The 20,211-nt window shown below is 46.9% G+C and overlaps 1 protein-coding gene across 1 annotated transcript in view; it reads left to right on the forward strand.

Moving 5' to 3' along the window:
• The window catches only part of IDH3A (isocitrate dehydrogenase (NAD(+)) 3 catalytic subunit alpha), a 456,350-nt gene that overhangs the window by 382,958 nt on the left and 53,181 nt on the right, over positions 1–20,211 (forward strand). The window contains exon 10 of the mRNA XM_069624412.1: positions 8,886–9,038. Coding sequence (XP_069480513.1) covers positions 8,886–9,038 — 153 coding nt within the window. The remainder of the gene's footprint in view (positions 1–8,885; positions 9,039–20,211) is intronic.

Genomic DNA, 20,211 nt, shown 5'->3' on the forward strand with positions numbered 1-20,211 from the left:
TTCAAGACTTTTCGCACAACCATATGTCATCGCTTTTCCCTGGGCTGTGCCGCTGACAATTGCATTCCTTAGAGACCTGTCTGACAGCAATGCAAGGAAAATGTACATGCATCTTTGTCTTATTGCGTGCTGTCGAGTTGCTGGGGTAGGAAGTGTCACTCTGGCGTTCCGAGGCTCCCACTAGCAACAGGGTTAGTACCCCGATATGATTGTTTATCACAAAGCAGCAATCAAATAGTTCCTGCCTGCCTCCGATCCAGGATCGCAGCGGCTGCCGCTGCCCACGTAGTCCCGCAGCGCCCTGATCCAGCGGGTGATAAACAGGTGGAGTTGATGGCGTGCGCCTGATCGCGCGGCCTCCCAAGCACTCTCCCTCTACATGGTGCGGTGACCGAGCTCAACCGCGCCTGGTCTCCAGGGCCAATTGCTCGGGCCACCACGTAGATGGATGCTGTGCCCGCACACTCAGACACCGTCCCCTGCCGAGCAGGAGTCATATAATGATGCTCAGGAGTCCGTATTCGCCCACTAATGACACCGGGTGAAGGAGCTCTAGCATAGAGCTGCCATGATATGATATTCATAACGTGCTAACTGTTTCTAGGCGCAACAAAGCAAGGCAGGGGAAACAGAGGGAGGGCAAAACACCTATCTTACTAATTCCATCATGCTCGCCGCGCAACAGTGATCGCCGATATTTTAGTGGTGAAAAACAATCACCTTTTTTTATCGATGATCCCCACTATGGCTTTGGTCCGGGCTTCTGATAACATCCCCTTCTCAATTAGTTACTGGAAAAAATAAAGCCATAAAATACTAGACTATAAAAAGGTCTCCGACTTAGTGTTTGGGAGACCATCAGCGCCACAAGTGGCAGTATTTTTTAAGGTGCTAATTACACCTTGTAGGTCCTACAGATCGAACACGTGGGCCCATGTGTGCTCCTTTTCATTGACTTCTCTACGTTAAGCCACTTCCGGCTTGTGTGAGCAATATACTTTCTGAAAATGTTCCACCCAGATATTTTCTGGAATGGAGATCCGCCTGTATTAGCTATTGCATTCCAGCACCCCCATTAATTATGGACCAGACATACAAAGTACGTTTTTATTTTTTTTTACAGTTCCCTGCCTTTAGCACCCGTGCGTGTTTACTCGTAGGTGCTAAAGGCAGTACGGAGGAAGGGAGCAAGGGATGCACAGGGCAAGGTGTGCATAGATGTGGGGGGAGCTTGGAACGCAGACTCGTACCAGAGAATAGAACCTCCATTCTGAGCTCCCTGATTGGCTGGCGGCTCCACCTACGGTGCTAATTAGGCAATACACACAGAAGCCACAACAGTTAGGGGCTCGAGCAAAGCGGGTATCCCTTAACGTGGGTGGTGGTGCTGTTTCCGGTTTGTTCGGCCCAATGCTGAGGTGTGTATTGCCATTAGCACCCGGAAGTAACACACGGGTGCTAACCAGAATTTTTAAAAAAGGGAAAAAATGACATACCTTTAGTCGGCCTTTGACGCTGCCCATGTGAGAGTCCATTTTCAGTGTTGATTACACCATCAATACTGACAATAGACTCCCTCTCCAACAGACTGCATCGACTGATTGAAGGCAAGTACGTTTTTTTGTTTTGAATTACAATTCCCTTTAGCACCCACATGTGTTGACTCACTGGTGCTAAAGGTGCCTTGGGGAAGGCAAGGAGAGCAAAGGAGGCATGAGGCGTGGGGCACTCTGGTCTGTTGGGAGGGTTGGAATGCAAGCTTATACCAGAGGATACCACCCATGTTCCAAGGTCCCTAATTGGCTAGCACTCCTGCCCAGGCTGCGAATGGAATATGTATCTGAATAGACATGATTGTTGGGTACATGGTACCCAGAGGCCCCCTCCTAGTAATCTTAAGGATAGTCCCTCCTCTTTCCTTTCTGGCTACCATATGAGAGACTGCTGTGGGTTTATAGAGCACTGATGACGGCAGAAGGGGGATCCTCAAGATTTGGAAATCAACAAGACCATCATGTGAGGTTTGGAGTACCAGCAGTGCTTTAAGTGGCTAGGCCCCGTGGGGCTGAGCCAGGGCCCTGCTGGGCCCCTGGTCCCACCACCTGCGTGAGAAGATTCATAGTCCTCTTATGACTTGTATGGTTAATTCTGCCTGCTGACCTTAACCGCCCTGCTCGTTATGCCTTTTCCTCATCATGTCCCACACTGTATGCTCTAATAAGAATGCCGTATTTGCTTCTATAATCCTGGACCTTTGTTGTATGTTGGATTCCGTGCATCACATCAGTTAGAACAGATTTGACTGTTTTATCTCCTACTTTGACTTTTCATTAAAGTGAACAGCTCAGATGTAATCTCATAACCAGGGGAGTTGCTAGGTCTGGAAAAGACCCGGGGCTAAGCTGATGTCAGAACTGTTGGGACTGGGGGCTAGCTAGTCTTTTGGCTGTAGCTCCTGAGATTCTATCCGGGGCTACAACCAAAAGATCAGGGGCTATAGCCCCCTTAGCCCCCCCCCTAGCAACGCCCCTGCTCATAACGTATTTAATGCCTGCTCATAGTGGAGGAAGATGTAATTTGCAATTCATACATGCATTGTTAGTATATTAACGCCCACACATTTGGCTAGCCCTCTTGACATAACGTTTATACTTTCTTTTGCCACGTGAAGATGGAGGCACAAAGTCGCCATGATGGTGCTATTGAAGCTCTTTTTTGAAGAAGATGGTTGCGCTGCCATTTATCTAGCCTTTCAATTTGATAGGAACTGCCATTGTGTGCAATTGCAAAAGATTTTTTTTATATAACTGTCAGCCTTCAATCACATAGTAAGGTTTAAAAAGGGCTTTATTTTCTTTGTCAACTAACAGCTGATGTTCTAGATCAGTGCAAACAATTTCAAAGGTGTCACGAAGAAGACGATTCTGAGGGAGATTCTGCTCATTTGTGAATTAAGAACTTTGCAGGGGGAAACCCTAACTTAAGCTTTATCTTTTCACAAGCCAAAGCTGTTCTTTCCCTGGGTTTTATCTCCTGTGCTGATCAAAAGTAAATTCAGTTGCCTTACTTATTTTCTGATTTGTATGGTCACTACTAGTTCTCACTGAAGCACGTGTAGATGGGAATAGTTTGCACTGGAAATAACTGGTCATGGGATTAAGCCAGTTACATTTCAGTATTGCGCATCATTAACAGGGTCTGACCCTCTAGTATTAACTTCACTGAATGTGTTTTTAGATACAATACTCTTGAGAGCTTAGCTTAGTGTGAGAAAGCGTGGTTTATCAATAACATTAATTGTGTGCATGTTCTCCAATTTCATTGCATCATTTTTATAAATGTATATGTAAATTGATTTAATTAAACAATGTTAAGGGTGGGATTGTGTCTTCTTTTGTTATATTATGCCTGTGTTCCTTCCTGCCTGTTCATACACCCCATTTTTAAAAATTCTTGTTCATCATGCCGACCCTGGAAATGGAGCTAATACCCCTATACTGTAAATCCTTCTGTATTGCCTTTCGCAACCCAGGAAGGTACTATATATTTCTCTCCTCTTATTTTACATATGCCTTTTTGCCCCTCCCTCTCATTGTTATTCCACCTTGCGTCCATTACTACCGCCCTTAAGGTTAACACACCCCAGTGTTTATCACTGCACCCTGAACACAGTAGAACTCCATACCTGCACACAGGTAACAAGTGCTTCTGACCTGCAGTTATCAATGCCAGTTTTTCCTGCTTTTCTGCACATGCCTTTCCCACTTACCACCCATCTCCTGCTTTTCTTACAGGGCCACACAACATAATTGGCAGAAGGGTGCTATACAAGACCACTTAACAACATGTGAGGTGTAAGATGAGGTTGTCCCCCCCCCGCCCCCATGTGACTTGAACTCCCTGGCCCACCTTAAAATTGAATTCTCTCTTGAATGCATTTAAAAGCATTGGTCTACACTCCCAATATCCTTTCTGGTGTCCCATAAATGTTGGACCCTGTGAGAAACCTGAGGTTGTTCTCACTTGTTTTTCCCCACAATCCTCTCCTTAGGTAGCTAGGGAAAGGCTGACTCTTTCGGATCCTGACCCTGGGGGTGGAAACGCAAGGGAGGATCTCCTGGGCAGAGGAGATTTAGGGGAGGGGTTGAGAACCCCTTTGGAGAGACGTGGTATTCTTCAATTTACAGTTGTATACCAACCCACTGTCCCTCAGCCTTAATAGGGTATGTTCAAGCACACCCCATCTTCCCCTCTCCCCATTAACCCTCTGAACCACCTTCCATGGGACACTTGCAATCCCATTCACCCCCCCGCCCCCCCGCCAACCCTATTTCGACTAATACTGGGAAGAAGAGGCAACTGGGAGTAGTGAGGAGTACCTGCTAGAAACACCTTAAACCGAGGGGAAGACTGCCACCCACTAATATTAAGCTGTCCTACTAATAGTTAAGCTGGGTCAGGCATTTACCAATGACTATTCACACCTGACTCCACTTACTCTGTTTAAGGCTATAGGACAGGCAGGTCTTGCTAAGAGGAAGATTGGATGTCGGGCAGACCCAGCCCTGATGAATCTGTGATCACTGCGTCGCCCGTAACTGCACTGAAGCAAATGTCGACGCCAATTACGGCGCAGCGATCAGATAGATCACTTAAGTCACATGCCTGGTGTTAGGGAGAATTCTCTGTTAAGGCTAATTTCCCAAACTTAGTGAGTCCCCCAGCAGCTTTGCTGGATTTTTGGAGTTTATTTTTTTCTCCTGCTAAGAGTGAGACTCTTTTTCTCCCACTCTTAGACATGATTTGAGGTGTTCCTTTGACTTTGTATGTTTTTTAATGGGCTATGGGGTCCTTTACCCCATAGGGCTTCATGTGTTTTTGGTATGTGGGTTACACAGCACCCTCCGTGCAGTAACCCAGGGGTGTCGTAGCGACCCCCAAACATAGACTCCATACCCTGGGACTGACTACTGTCTCCCAGGGCATGTAAAGTCACCATTGGCTTTACTAGTCTTAAATTGTGAACAGAACCAGTACAAACCATCATATTGTGGACGTACTGGTCGGGGCAATTCGATTGCCCCGGGGTCTGTTGTTCGAGGGGGCACTGTCCAGTCCCCCCCCCCCCCGACCGAGTTTTGGCTGGTGGCAGTGGATACTACTCTTTATATTCGACCGCGAATATATTCCTATGGGATTTTCCCATTGTTCGAGGCTACCACTTTTTAATATAGCCTCGAACATACCGCCGGTTTATTAAATTAATATAAATTCACTGGTTGGTATTTTTTGCCGAAACTCGGTTCCAAAATGGCGTTTGTGTTCGCTTCTGTGACTCCAAACCAAGTCGAGCCCTTTGTTCCACTTTTTTGGCGGGCTTCTCCACAGAAGCCTCCAAAAGTGGTGCCACTCTGTCTGGGTACCACAGGGGGTGCGGGAGGGGGTTTAGGCACCCTGGACCGAGTTGCCTCGGCAACTCAAGACGCACTCTTGTGTGATTGGCCCAGTGGTGAGCCGCCCGGCTCACCACTTAGCATGTTTGAGTGACAGCTAGGACTGATGAATGGGGGTTTTCTGCATAAAAGCAGGGCTTTGGGGACTGGAATTTCAAATGTCGCCACAGGACCAAAGTATCAGAAGAGGGAGAAGCTGAGCCGACCTGCAACGACGACACCACCGGTGGAGCCCTGCTGAACCGTCTCACCACTTTTCCCGACGACAGAGGAGATCTTCATTCCGAAGAGTCGTCTTCCTTTGACCGGTGGGGATAACCAGTTTGCCCACCTTTTCGCCTTCCTGGATCATCTCGTGGCCGCCTTGCCTGTGCCAAGCACCCCGGCAACCGGGATACCACGTTTTCTCCACTACCGCAAATAAAAGGGTAGTACCTTTTTAACCGGAGAACTCCGCGGCTGGTTTCTTCCCTGGCAGTGCAACGACCTTCAGCCTTCCTCCACGTCGAGATCATCTCTTCCTCTGGACGACGCTGTGACTTGCACCCGCTGCCAGGAACAACTGCCCCCGCTGGGGGATCCTCTCCACTTTAAAGGTACTGTGTCCGCCTGGCCTCCCTTGCAACGGTCTGTGTGGGTTGACTCTTAAAGCCTCAATTTACCACTTGGGTTGGCCCTAGGCTGGCTAACTGAACTTTTCTAAAATGAACTGATTCCTTTCTGAACTCTCTGCAAGACTCTCCAAGCCTTTTAAACTGTGTGATCTTGGGTGCATTGGTGTTCTACTCTCTCCAAGAGGGAGCCTGGCCTCTGAAATATTTGCTCACAAGTAGACTTTGACTTTCCTGCCTTGCTGAGTGCTTCTAAATGATTGTGTTGTGTGCTGTTCCTAATTTCTACCCTTTCCCTCCTTTTTCTTAAACTTATTGGAGTGCCATCTTTAGTTAAGCGCTCACCTCTGTCTGGAAATAAGTGGTGTTAACTAAGACTTGTCTAATAAGGAATAAGGGATGTATATATAGTAATAGTGACTGTGTTTTTGAACTTGCTTATAATAATAGTGCTGGAGTGTTTCTAAGTGTGTCTTTAAATGAATAAGTATATACTTTGTTACCAAAGCTCTGGTCAGTGTTTGCTTGTGCTACTGTATTTTGGTACCTATCTTGTATACTCTATATACTGTCTAACTCTTCTTGAGAGAAGTCTGGCTGCTCAGCCACAGCTACCAGGTAAATCTGGGTGGCACAGACTTCTACCAATTGGGTTTACTGCCAACACCTGTAGTCTTGAGCCTTTTGCAGTGGTCCCTAGGGGAACTGCACAGGTTTCTGCCTAACACCTGGCAATACTCCAACCCCCACCCCACTTACCTGTACTACAGCGCACTTCAGTGCACCGCTGACTGTCCTGTACCCCTGCAGCGCCAGTTTCTCCCACTTGCGTTTAAAAATTCTTTTTTTTCTTTCTATCACCCGCTTACCGTAATGGTAATGGACACCCCTGCAACCCCTGATTCCCATTACTGCTACCCAGGAGAGCGGGGGACACCCCTGCAATCCCGCTCCACATGGGCGAAGTAACGGGATTCAGCATTTTCTAAAATGCTTACAGCGCAGTAAAAGGCCAGTCCGCATTTAAGAGTCGCAGTGTTGAGCCAGTTCTGCCCTGACCACACACCTGCAGCCTATTGACACACCAGCCCAGTATAAAAGGATCCCTTCTCAGTCCTAAGCCAATGTGCCATGGAGCAAAGTGGACCAGGAGAGCCAGAGAGCAGAAAGAAGCAGCTGAAGGGGCCCGGAGAATCTTGAACCGAGCAAAGTGCCAAGATGCTGCCCCAGTGTTTGTAAGGGGCTGCAGCATGGCTAGGGAGCTGTGTCTCCAGAGAGCTGCATGAAGGCAGACTGCAACCTGCTGGCCATGTCCAGCGGAATGCTCGTTCCCTTGGGACTTGTGCCAGTTCCCAGGGTGCTAGAGGGGCAGGTGATGAGACCCTGATCTCGACCCAAGCATCCCGAAGACTGCTTGCCAGCGCTGTGCTGACAAGTGAGTTTCAGGTGGAAAGAGAAAAAAAACTCAGTAGCGTGCAGATGGCTGGAGCGAGGGAAAGATTGATACAAGTTGCACGAAAGCAAAAAGGCAGAAAAGTCCATTATTGTCCGTAGAAAGAGGGGCATTGTGGGACTTGCAGAGACAAATCTTATGGAAAACCCAACGTGTCTGGGACAGGCACATAAGAAAAAGCCAAAGATGTCCGGGACCGATGTTATAGAAGAAGTTCTTGAAACACCAGCATTGCCTCTGCCAACAGGGAGACAGGAGTGTTTCAAGCGACGACAGACAAGAGGGTAAGAGCGACCTGAACCAAGAGGGTGAGAGTGACCCAAACAGACAGATAGAAACAAAGCGTGCTAGAGGCACCAAGCTAAGAAAGGAAGCGAAAGGAACAGAACGTGCAAGTGGCACAGAAAAATACATATCGAAGTGAAGAACAGATCAGAGTGGTCACGCAGAGGAGAACGTTAAAAGCCTTGCATTCTCGAAGGTCTCCGATCTGCAATAACACAAAGGGACAGATATAAGGACCACTAAGGAAAAAGTTGGGGGAAAGGTGGAGCTACACTGCGAAAAGAAGTGGGAGCGAAATCCCCACATTGTGCTTGTGAAAGATTGTCTTGAATTTGGTAAAGAAAGTCAATTTGTGAAACCCACAAAATTCACGTCAAAATGGAACTATTGGAGAGTGAAATTTGTGGAAATCATTGAAAGTCAAACTGATAAAATTGAATTTTGAAGAAACAAAAAAGCTTTGACTCTAGGAGAGAGGGTTAAGGTTAGGTTAAGTTAAGGTTCAGTTAAGATGTTCTGAACTGGCTATTGAAAAGGGTTTGAGCCCTGCTGAACATTACTTTGAACTTTGCTAAACTTTAATTTGAACTCTACAGAACTTTGTGCTAAGCTTTTGCAGAACTGTGAACAGCCCAAGTGTCTTGATCTTGGGGAAGGCAGCCGCCAGAAGGCTCCACTGCCATCTTTTCTTTCATGCACCCTTTTTGTTTGAATATTATCCTGAACACATTGTTGTATTAAGAGAGTGAGGGCAAGCTTAGGTTAGACGCAGACCGTGCTTTCATTTTGACCGACCTACTGTGGGCTTTCCTTTCATGGTCTAGTTTACTCCCTTGTAGCATAGGACAAGTAAGGAATTATTACAACCCCATTCTTGAAATAAAGGTTTTCAAACTATATCTGTGTCTGTGTCTACCTCTTGTCACCATGCCAATTTCACAGCCCGAAAGAATTGTCCTTTTCTCAATACATAGCAGACCTTTAACTTTCTATGGCTTAGGATATTTTATAAATGGCTTATCCTAAAGACTGTGGAATATCACTTTCAATGACCAATGCATGCTGTTCTTCTTCCACCCACAGGTCCACGGCACAGCCCCAGACATTGCTGGGATGGACCTGGCTAACCCCACTGCTCTTCTTCTGAGTGCTGTGATGATGCTGCGCCACATGGGCTTGCACGACTATGGCCACAAAATCGAAGTTGCTTGCTTTGATACAATCCGAGAAGGAAAGGTATATTTTCACTGCAGGAGGACTATACATGAGATTTTGGTAATGATTGTAAATGCTGAGGGGGACGTTTCAGCTTTGCGTTTGTGAATGGAATTGTAGAAAGTGAGCTAAGTGTATTGGTAATTTAACAGGCGCAGCCATGCATTTACATATTTAACTATTGAAAATGCTTCTCCTTTTCCGCACTTCTACTCCCTCCTCTGTGGGGAACCACTCCCTCCTCTCTCCACTACTGCTTTCCACCCCACCAGTCACTTCAATATATCGACATGCACCTTCTCATTCACTCCCTACTCTTTCCAGCCACACCACCCGTATACATGCGCATTCACGTCCAGTACTTCTTCCACTCAGTAACCAATACTTCACTTTGCACACCGCCTGTATAATCCTCGTCCACGTTCCTCTCCACTGTCTTTCCTCTGACTGGTTTTTGGTCCACCTCTGCCGCCTTTGACCTCACCCAAATAACCCATAACTTCCTATCTCCCATCTTCCCCATTATAATTCCCCCTTTCTCCCCATTGATCATCACTCCCAAGTGGTTCCCTAGATCCCCCCCGTATAATCAGGAGGAGGCTAATGTGAACTGACAGCAACCGGACTGATTGAACTGGTCATAGCTCCAGTCCAGTTATCTCCGTCAGAGGAGTTCATAGCATCTAAACTGTAACCTTCCGCTGCCACTTACACATATAGATATGTGATCCTGCAATAGTGTTATGGTGTGGGCCGAAACGGCAGCAGTTGGCCCCATAGCAGCAGCTTAGTTAATGTTGGTCCATGTTTGGTCCCTGTGTCCAAGTTGGGGTGGGGCTGGGTGCTCAGCGGGGGGAGGGGCGGAGAGGCATTTCACACTGCAGGTTGGGGGCGGCAATGAGGGTGGATCGGTGGGGGTTGGGGATCTGTGCTTTTAACATGCCCTCCTAAGTGTTCTAGCGTCAGTTGCGCATTGTGGGTGAGGGAGTAAATCGAAGAAACAAGTTGGGGGCAGAGTACACAGTTGAAATTAGCTTGAGTTGTACATGCGGAGTGAGTGCTGGGAGGTCCATCTGGTGTCTATCAAAATTATCTATCAATTGCAATGGGGCTGAAGGTGATGAGTTGGAATGTTAGAGGGTTGGGGAAGTTCACCAAATCACAAAAAGGTCATAGCCTACGCAAATAGATAAAAGGTGAATGTCCTTCTCCTGCAGGAGATGCATGCTGTGGAGGGAGCGTGCCAGGGAGTTGCACCTGCATGGGGAGCAAACAGGTTCTTTACCTAGTACTCAACCCAATCCGGGGGGGCAGGGGGGGGGTTGGGGTCATGACGTTAGTTCATAAATCTGTGAATTTTACCTTAAGAAAGAAGTACTTGGACCCCGTTGGGTGCTATGTCATTCTCCATTGCGTCATCGAAGGAATGGAGTTGTTACTGGTAAATACGTATGGCCCAAACATCGACACTTCTGAATTTTTCGACAGAGTGGCGGCAATCCTTGCTGGTTATGTAGGGGTCCCTATCATATGAGGGTGGGCAGTGGGGGAGGAGGGGACATGAATCTGATCCTTGATCAAACCATGGACAGGAGTAGTGTGGTCCCCAGGCCTCTGTCAAGGGCGGCCAGGCATCTCCTGGCCCATATGGAACTCATGGAACATGGCGCCTACTATATCCGCAGGGCCGACAGTACACGGTCTACTCATCAGTCCATGACATGTCCTCACGTATTGACATGTATTGGACTATGTATATCTGACTTCTGGTTCACTGATGGGCAGAATAGAGGACTCTGCAATATTACCCTGCACCCTCTCTGACCGCTCCCCAGTGGTACTGGCCTTCAAAACTGATAGATCCCCATGGTCGGGCAGCTCCTGGCATTTCAAATCGGATGCTCTCAAAGACAATGGGCCTCATTATATGCTTGCCGGTCTTAAAACAAGGGTGCCGACAAGCTCACCGGCACCATTGTTTCTGGACCAACAAACTAAGTCTGCCTGCCAGAGCCGCTGTGCCCGACGGGTCTGACCCTGCTGGGTGCATCGGCCACGGTAGGCAGACCGGTCACGGAAGCACCATTAGCAACGGTGCTGGTGCTTCCATGTCCCACTCCCATAGAGTCCTATAGGACTCTACGGTAATAGGGACTTACATTTTACCGGCGCCTGACTTCCAGGGCCGCCGGACTTGGAATCTCCCAGTGGCACTGGGAAGTAAGGCGCCGGTAAAATGTTAAGAGTCCAGCGGCAACCCACCGGTAGCACCGGCAGGGTTAACGCCGGACTCGTAATGAGGCCCATAGTCTTTAAAGTCTTTAAGGCAGAGATCAGATATAGAGACCTGCTTTACGTGTAATACTTCGGGTGTAACCTTTGCCGGTGTATGATGGGAAGCCTTTAAGGTCTATATCCGGGGAATGTCGATCTCCAGAGAAGCCGAGGTCTGAAGTGATCTTCAACAATCTGAAATTAAGCTCAAGCCCTTGGAGCAGGAGTATTCCTGTCTCCCAAACCCACAGATACTGGCACAAATACGCTCTGAACTGGAGCTCTTCGAGGCACATGCCCTCAGGGAAGTGCGCTACTTCTCTCGTTCACAGGCAGCCAAGAAAAATGGGGAAGGAGAGCGGCCGGGGAGGACTTTGGATAGATTTGCAAAATCAGAAGGTAGGTGTACCCAGGTGGACTGCATCGTTGATCCAAGTCGATCAACAAGAACAAGAGTGTTCCGTGACTTCTACGGATCGTTATATGCTTCTGCCTCTAAATGCGGCATGCAGTACGATAATTCCCTACTGGGATGATAACATTCCCTACATTACCCACCTGGCTATGGAGGAGATTCTCACAGTGGTTACCAACCTACCCAAGAGTAAGGTCTGATGGTCTTGCGTCAGAATTCTACTAAGAACATGATGCCTTGCTAGTACCTCGACTCTTGTAGGGATGCCCATCTTAGAAACCAATTTTCATAGCCCTCACTGGAGTCTTTTTACTTTGGGAGCGTTTGCTGCCCTGTTGGCGCTTATCTCTGAGGCAAATTATTTTGCCATGTGAAGCTGAGACCTGGGCTCCCTTCTTTCCCCTGGTCTCGGCGTCGGTTGCCAGGCACTAGGCCCACCACTGCTCTCCTATTGTTGTGTCACCGGTTAAGACAGTTGTGCTTCTGTCTGTCTTTCTCCTGAACTGAGCCTTTCCCTCGGTCAGAATGACCGCCTTTCAGTATCCAGCTAGTGGTCCTCTCTTTCGCCACGCCACTGCTGGTTCCGTGGCCTGACTTGGCTCTGCCCCTCCAGGGCGACTTCTCTACTGAGGCTCGACTCTGCGTAGGGATTTCTCTCCTCCCTCCGTAGGAGTCTCTTCTTGACTCGCAGTCCTCTCTGTTCTTATGTACGTCACCAGAAATAATAAAAATGTGTGCTGCATCTTTTCTTTGATTATGGCATTCAGACGACCATCAGCATTACCTGAAGCCAAAGGAGTGAAAGCAGTGGGGTCCTTGTTTGTTATAGTCATAACAGTAGATAGCAAGTCTTTCCAACATCCATATATGCAGAAATTGAGTCTTGGACTGGGAGTTCCTGATTGGAATGGGAGTCCTTGTCCCCAAGAGGGGAGTCACTGCCAGTGAGGTTGCACTTGCTCAGACCCCTCTGGGGAGAAGGGACGAACTGTCCAGATTTGTTTCCCTGTCCACAGAAACCTTTTTTTAGTCTAACTTTTTGCATTTAACAAAATGCCAACACAACCTTACATAAGGCATTGCTTACGCTGGGTAATATATGTACACTCATTTTACTTTGTACATCTGCACCATTTTGCCATACATTTCATCATTTCAAATGTAGTGGATTAGCCACCACTTAACCATCTACGCTGTAGTTCACGTGTTAAGCCTTTTATGTCCCATCCTTGCTCACGCTGTCAGCCTTCCACCAGTCTTATGCTGCTCCCATCGCCCCCGTATTATCCCATACTTGTTCAGGCAACCTCTGTTCTTATAAACTAGTGTAGCGCAGGACATAGCCTGATCCATACCCTCACTCTAAACTGATGTCTTGATTGCTGTACATTCATCAGAAGCTTTGCAATATCTCTTTTTGAGATTATCAATGCAGTGTTTAGAAAGCATTTAGTTATGGCTGCATCTTCCCATATCCCCAGTAAGAACATTCGGGGATCCCATTCTTCCGGCCGTTTCAAAATTATCAGTAGTTTTCCTAATATCTTCTCTACGTAGGCCTTTAATCTTCTCACAAACAGGAACCAAGAAGCTGGGAGATATTCCTGTTTCCTCTATATGAGCTGCAAGGAAGCTGGAAGAGAAGGTGTTGGAGCTGAACGTGGCATGCGACACGTGCCACATGTCGCTGTCAGCTCAACCCCTACTGAGTGCTTCCTTCTAGCGCTGCAAGCCTTGGCCCAGCCTTCACCCTGATGTGAGGTCTGGGCCAGGGTCGCTGCACTGTGGGGGCTACGGGAGCCCCTGCTACTCCAGTGCCCAGGAACCTCTGTTTTTAACCCCTTCAGTGCCACGGGCGAGGTATCTCGTCCTTGGGATCACCTACCTGTTGCCAAGGACGAGATAGCTCGTCCTTGGCACTTGAGGGGTTAATGAAACAGAAAACGTTAGAAGGCATTGAATGGCAAAATACCAAAAGAGGCATTGGCACTGGGGGTGGGGGGGAACACATGGCAGTTAAATAAAAGAAAAGAAAAAAGATGTTTGTTTTTTTTAAAATTTTTTTTTTTTAATACAGGGTTAGCAAGGAAGACCAACGGGGTTGCGGCTGCTGCCCCTCACAACGCCCAAATGAAAAGTCCCTGCTAGGAACAGTTTTTTTCAATGCCCATATTGGATGACAGATCGTTGGGGTTATTTCTTCTTGCAGGTGTGGCATACCTCCTATTGTTCCTTCTGGTCTGTCTCCACCACGATAATTGGATGGGGGATAAGCAGTCTCCACGGTGAAGGAGAGCAGTAAAAGAACAGTTGGAATCCTTCTAGTTTGCAGCACCCAAGCTTTTCTATACAAAGCTCTTTAGTTGTGATGTAAAAAGGACACCTGCAGCCCCTACCCTCTGCGAGGAATCGCTGTGCTTAGAATACCCAACTATGCAAGTACTCGGCAGCTTCTGAAAGAGAACATGTTGTCTTGCTAATATTGGGATAGATGCTCCTTATGTGTCTCCTTGAAATTGACCGAATGACAGTTCTTACCTTTTGCGGTCTTGCTATAAACTCTTTGGTGGAAAAGTATTATGGGTTTGGTTTTTATACAAAGGCTTTTGTCCCCATACATTTTGACATCTTTTAGTAGATTGGTTGAGGAAGAACAAGTCGTGGAAGAGGTGAGACAGGTAGTATTTCAAAGAAAATACTGTTCTGTGAGCCCACTCCTCACCATTGTCATCTTGACTAGCTATCTTGGCTAGAGGCCGAGCCATTTCCAAAAACGTATTTTGGTAGTAGAGTCACATGTGACAGACTGCCTTTTTTGAGCGCTTGTCAGTATTAGAAAAGGGGTGTAAACATTATGGCATTTAGTTCATCCATTAAGACTAACTTACCTTCAGTATCAGAGTGGGGGCAGTTCACCCTTTGCTTGCCTCTCACTTCCTTGTTCATATGCTTTTGAGGTGAGTCCTGTTAGAGGAAAAAGTTAGAGTATCCCATCTAGATGTGAGCACATACCCACACTCATGGTCATTGTCTTCACCATCCATGGAAGCAAACCGAGCAGCTTATTCCCATGATCCATGTTGCCCTGAGGACTTGTCCATTTAAGACTTGAAACACTTGTGTATAGGCGCGTTACAAATGCCATATCATATCAAGACTAGAGATCACACTTGCACTTTTCTACTTCCTGCAGGTAGGGGGGGGGGGGTTGTAGACCTGCTACCTTCCAACCAGGAAAACCTTTTTCAGTCTATTGAACCCCTGGGGAGGCTAACAAAGTGAGCCCACTCTGCAACACAATCCCTAGGAGTAGAGGCAAGTGGGACCTCACTGGGAGAGACACTCCATTGGGGGACAAGGACTCCCGTTCCTCTGAGGAACTCCCTTCACCAGTAAACATGATGGCATATATGAGTGTGTCAAACCCTGTCCACTATCAGGACTGTGCCAAAGAAGAAGATAACCAGTGCTATTATTCTGAAGAAAGAGAAACTGTCTCTTTAGAAAAAGTGACCAATCCACTGATACGAGTGGATTGAAAGAAGAACACATCAAGTATGAGGCGGGGAAAGGGAGACGAGAAGCGTGAGAGGAAGGTGTCTCCAAGCAAGGGAGGTACCCTGGGAATGTGAACCTGAGAAGAGGTGGAGCCGCAGGAGGACGCAGAGCCTCAAACTCCAAATCTGCTGGAAAGTAGCAGAGAGAACGCTGAGAAGACAGCGTAACTGAGAACATGAAAAGGGATGGGCCAAATGGGGCTCGAGAATTGGTGGTGCGTGACTGCGAGAGAATCGTGGTTGGCAGCCGGCTCACGCAACTATGCTGTTACCACTACAGGGAAGCCGCAAAAAACTGAATTGCTCCCCATTGAGACTCTGAATAACTGAGAGGTGGAGTGATGATTGTACGCGAGAGACGCAGAGGAAGTCGGCACAATAGGATGGTGGGGAGACAAACCCTCCCCGGACACGTAAGATCCCTGAAAACCTTTCCTGGTGAGACCGAAGGTAACGAGGGACAGGGGAGGCACGGGAACATCACAGACAAGTGTTATACAATGTACTAAACCTGAAGATACATCTATTGAATTTGAAGTGTGATAAGGCAAAGAGGAGAGCAGTACCACTCTCTGAAGGAGAATTGAATAGAAGTGGAATATTCTTGTTGAATGTGAACTGTAGCAGTTTGAGAAAGGGAACAATATTGATCCCTGAAGGCGGGGAGAATGGAAATATGATATCCTTGTTAAAATCGTGCTGTGCAAATGAAAAGGAATAATAACGATCCCGAGAAAGGGAGGTGAAGTAGAGTGAGACACGCTTATCAACATTAATGAACTTAAGTGTTTTGAATAAAAGACCGACAGATGCAGAGATACCAGAGGGAGGGAGGGAGAAAACCTGTGTCCCAAGCAGAAGAATGAGACCTTAGAAAGAGTGTGAAGAGCTGAAGACCAAAGTGGTTTTTATGGTAAATCAATCTTAGCCAAGTAAAACCACATCTAAATTGAAGAATACATATAGTAACATGATGAAAGCATAATGATATGATGTTATATTTGTATCGCGCTCGTACACAAGTGTTTCAGAGCGAGGCAAGGGAGGGGAACAGGGGAGAACAAAACAACGATCTTACTAGGCCCAGTGCCATTTAGATCATGCATGGGAAAGGGAAAAAGTGCGTGGAAGGTGCAGAGCAGAGGATAAACAGATAAATAATAATAAATACAGATAAAATAGATAATGGAGCAATAAACAGGGGTAGTGCAGCCAGCAAGTGCTGTGTTTACGGCAGCAGAACTGGGTAAATCTGATAAGTGCATAAAAAGAAGAAAATTGCAGAGTGGGGGACTGTATGGGTACAAATACAGTCCCCAGTGCAAGGGGGGCCCGGGAGGCAGTGAAGAAGGGTGGCAGGGTGAGCAGGTACTTGGGCCAGGGGACAAAGGGCGGCCAGATGCACAGTGCCAAGAGAGCAGATCAGCAAGGGAGTGGGGGAGCAAAGGCAGATTCAAAGAGGAAGGTCTTGAGGTGGTTCTGGAACAGGGGATGGTTCTCCAAGTTTGAGTGGCAGGGAGGCTGTTCCAGAAGGAGGCCCCGGCCGAAGACCGAGATCTACCCCTGACTTGTTTCTCTGAGAAACGACTGACCCTGAGGGAGTTGGAGGTAGAGGCGTGAAGAGCTTGTGAGGGGAGGTATTTGCGGAGGGATAGCTGAAGGTATTTTGGCCCCAGGCCCCAGAAAGCTTTGTGGACCATGCAGAGGGTTTTAAATTTAATCCTCACATCCATCGGGAGCCAATGGAGAGATTTCAGAGCTGGAGAGATATGATCCCAGGGCTTGAGGCCAAGGACAAGTCTCACAGTCCTGTTCTGGATTTGTTGCAGAGGCAGAAAAGTAGAAGCAGGTAGATTTAGAAGGAGGCTGTTAAAATAGTCCAACCTAGAGAGAACCATTGAATGAACTGAAAAGAATCATTGAAAAAGCGCATATTGAGACAAGTGCTAAAAGCACCGAGCAGAATTAGGGATTCATTCTCCTGCTCCTTTTCTTTTGTTTGGAATAGTGATATCAGATAGTGTTTGTTTTTGGGTGGCGGACAGATTCCTTTCGGACATCAAGACTGACAAGCACCTAAGTTATTCCTTTAGCTTGGGAATACCCATAGGGATAGTTGGGTTTACACCTTATTTTTTAATAAACCTTGTTGAAAAATGTCCTCAAAAAGAGTCTGCGTCCTTCTACTGATCCGTCATAGGAGCCACAGAGTGCCAGAGACCAGAAAGCACCTTTTAGGGAAATGGTGTTAAACTAAGGAGACCAGCTTACTGTATGCAGGCCAACCCACCTCTTAGCATGGGAAGGCATGAGCAGAACATTTTCCTGCATCTGGAGCAATGGTGTTGCTTGACTCTATTCAATAGCAGCTCAGAATGAGGAAAAGACTCGAAAGGCTCAAGCAAACCTTTTGTATCCCGTTTCCCCGCTCTGAAAAGAAATAAGCCCAAATATCCAGGCGCGGTTTTAAACACCCACGGATACAAAGTATCATGTGTTTCCTCTGTCGAGGGAGAGAACAGACAACTGGAAAAAGTTCTGAGCATTGTGCTCTCTTCCCAACCAGCAAAGCAGAGGATGGAATGTTTCTTTTTTTACATTTAAATCCGAAGGCTAAGACATTTCACGTGTCGGCTATATGTTTCTGAACTGATATTAAAACCTTGGAATATCGAAAGGCTATGTGTGGTTAGTGTAATAGAACCAGTTTCCAATGGACTTGGATTTGTGATTTCAAAGATTGATTTCGGTTTGTAACTCTGACAATACCGTACTAATGGGAGCCAAGGTACGGTGCGCATGGATCACCGCTAATTAGTTAGCCCAGAAGAAGAGAATGCATATATGCAATCCCTCTGAGGGGCCTGGCTGGGATATGTCTACTTATATTTTCCAATGTTCCTTTCGGTCCTGTCCTTTTGCCTTCTGGCTCCAGGAAGGTGCTGAAACACAAGGAGTGATTACATAAATGAACACCCTACTTACATTCAACTGAATAAAAATCATGCTTTCTACCTGTGGGACTGAGGGGAGAAGATTTATTTTCATAGTGTTTTTGTGTGTTTTGCGGGTGGGGTATGTTTTTGGTAGTTTGAGGTATGGAAGAAAACACCATACAAAAAAGTATCAGGAATTCTGATCACTCCATATGTGAATGTATATTTTATTTATTTTGCTTGCACATCCGTTTGGTCCAATGTTTCTACATTTTAAACTTTTACCTCCTTGTATTTGATGCAAATATTCCCCTTTAACTTCTGAATGTTACAAGGGATATTTTCTGCTGTCAAACTGGGAAATTTTGGTCTAAATATAATTATATATGTTTTACAGTAATTTCAATCTATAGCCACGTTCTTCGGTAACATCTATTACCAATACAGAGGGGCACGTTTTGGCAACATGAGAGAGGTGAAAGTAGGGAAGCAGGAATTGTAACATTTATTTTGATGTTTGCACAACTATGATGCAGGCACACTTCTCACTGAGACCCCTTACTTGCTTTAAAGCCTTTGGCATGTCGGCTATTTACAGTTCTTTGCTGCAGGGACACTACCTCCTAAGCTATTTTACTGATATTGGAACTTGCAGGTATCTCTGGAGCAGTTATTTTAATCACCTTAATTGGAATAGTGGCATTGGGAGTTGGTTGGAACAGAATCTGTAACCTGCATATTACTCAGTTCATCAGCAAATCTGAAAGATCCTGAAGAAAATACAATTTCCTGTAGCGACTTCCTAAACTATTGCTCCAGCTCAGTGGTTTTTAATTGCAAAATGCAGGCTAGACCAGAGACCTCTTTGCACATTCAAAACTGAGATTTCTGCTTCAGCTCACCTCTCCCCACCACACCATCACATGAAAGGCTTTGCCTGTCCAACGCATTAAGGGTAGAGGCATGGGGGCTTATTACGAGTTTGGCAGTAATACAGCGTTAATTCTGCCTCCGCGCAGTTGCCATGAATGCCTTGCTTTCGGTCAGAATCACCACTGTATTACAACTTGGCGGGAGCTCGCACCCATTAATGGCGGTAATGGTAATTCTGCCTGGTGGAATTACTGGCGAAAACAAAGTGCACACCAGTAAATCTGCCCATATTCGCTGGAATTACCGTTTGGTAAATCAGCGCTAATGTACTCACCAGGTTCTCACTGGCTGCTTGCTCCGACCTCAGCCGAACCCACACCCTACAGGCCCACCATGTGGAGAATGCTGCTGACAGTTTCCTCCCATGGGGTCAGCTGTAGAGGGTCCCTGCGGTGGTTGGAAATGAGGGTACGGACTTGTGCCTTGAGTTCGTGCCACCTCTTCATGACATCAATGTCCCATGGGATGTGGCCTACAGCCACCACCTTCTCCCTTATATCTGCCCAGATGGCATTCTTGCGCTGCTAGGTGGTCTTGCGTTGTTGTGACCCATAGAGCTCTTCTGTTTGGGCCACCACTTGCTCCACTGGGACTATTGGTTCATGATCGCTAAATTTGTTTTTCCGCACTCGCGTTTCAGGTACCTTTGACTTGCCATTACCTGCAGACATGACTGGGCTTTCCTTTGCGGATGGATGGCACTCCTACAGGTCAATTTTCAATGGATTGTGTTTTTAAGATGGCCACAGCAGTACTTCATTTTCCAGCACTGATGTTATTGCCCGTCCACAGGTCACTCGTGCACAGACACCACAGCATGCATGGTACCAAACCATGTAGCACATGTCAAGCTGACCGTTAGCTGCAAGGCCCCCATGAACACAATGCCCAACCTTATGTCATCCGTCCTGCCCGACATGCGCACGTGTGACCTTGTATGTCAATGATGCACATGACTGTATGGTCTAAGCAAGGCAATAACCCCACACTGACCATATGCACGCACATCGTTCAATGCTGCAAATGGCCATACTGTGAGTAAGCACCCTGTGAAGCCATAGTACACACAACACTAGATG

The sequence above is a fragment of the Ambystoma mexicanum genome, chromosome 11 (assembly GCF_040938575.1).
Source record: "Ambystoma mexicanum isolate Mex_15411 chromosome 11, UKY_AmexF1_1, whole genome shotgun sequence".
In the NCBI taxonomy this organism is placed as follows: Eukaryota; Metazoa; Chordata; class Amphibia; order Caudata; family Ambystomatidae; genus Ambystoma; species Ambystoma mexicanum.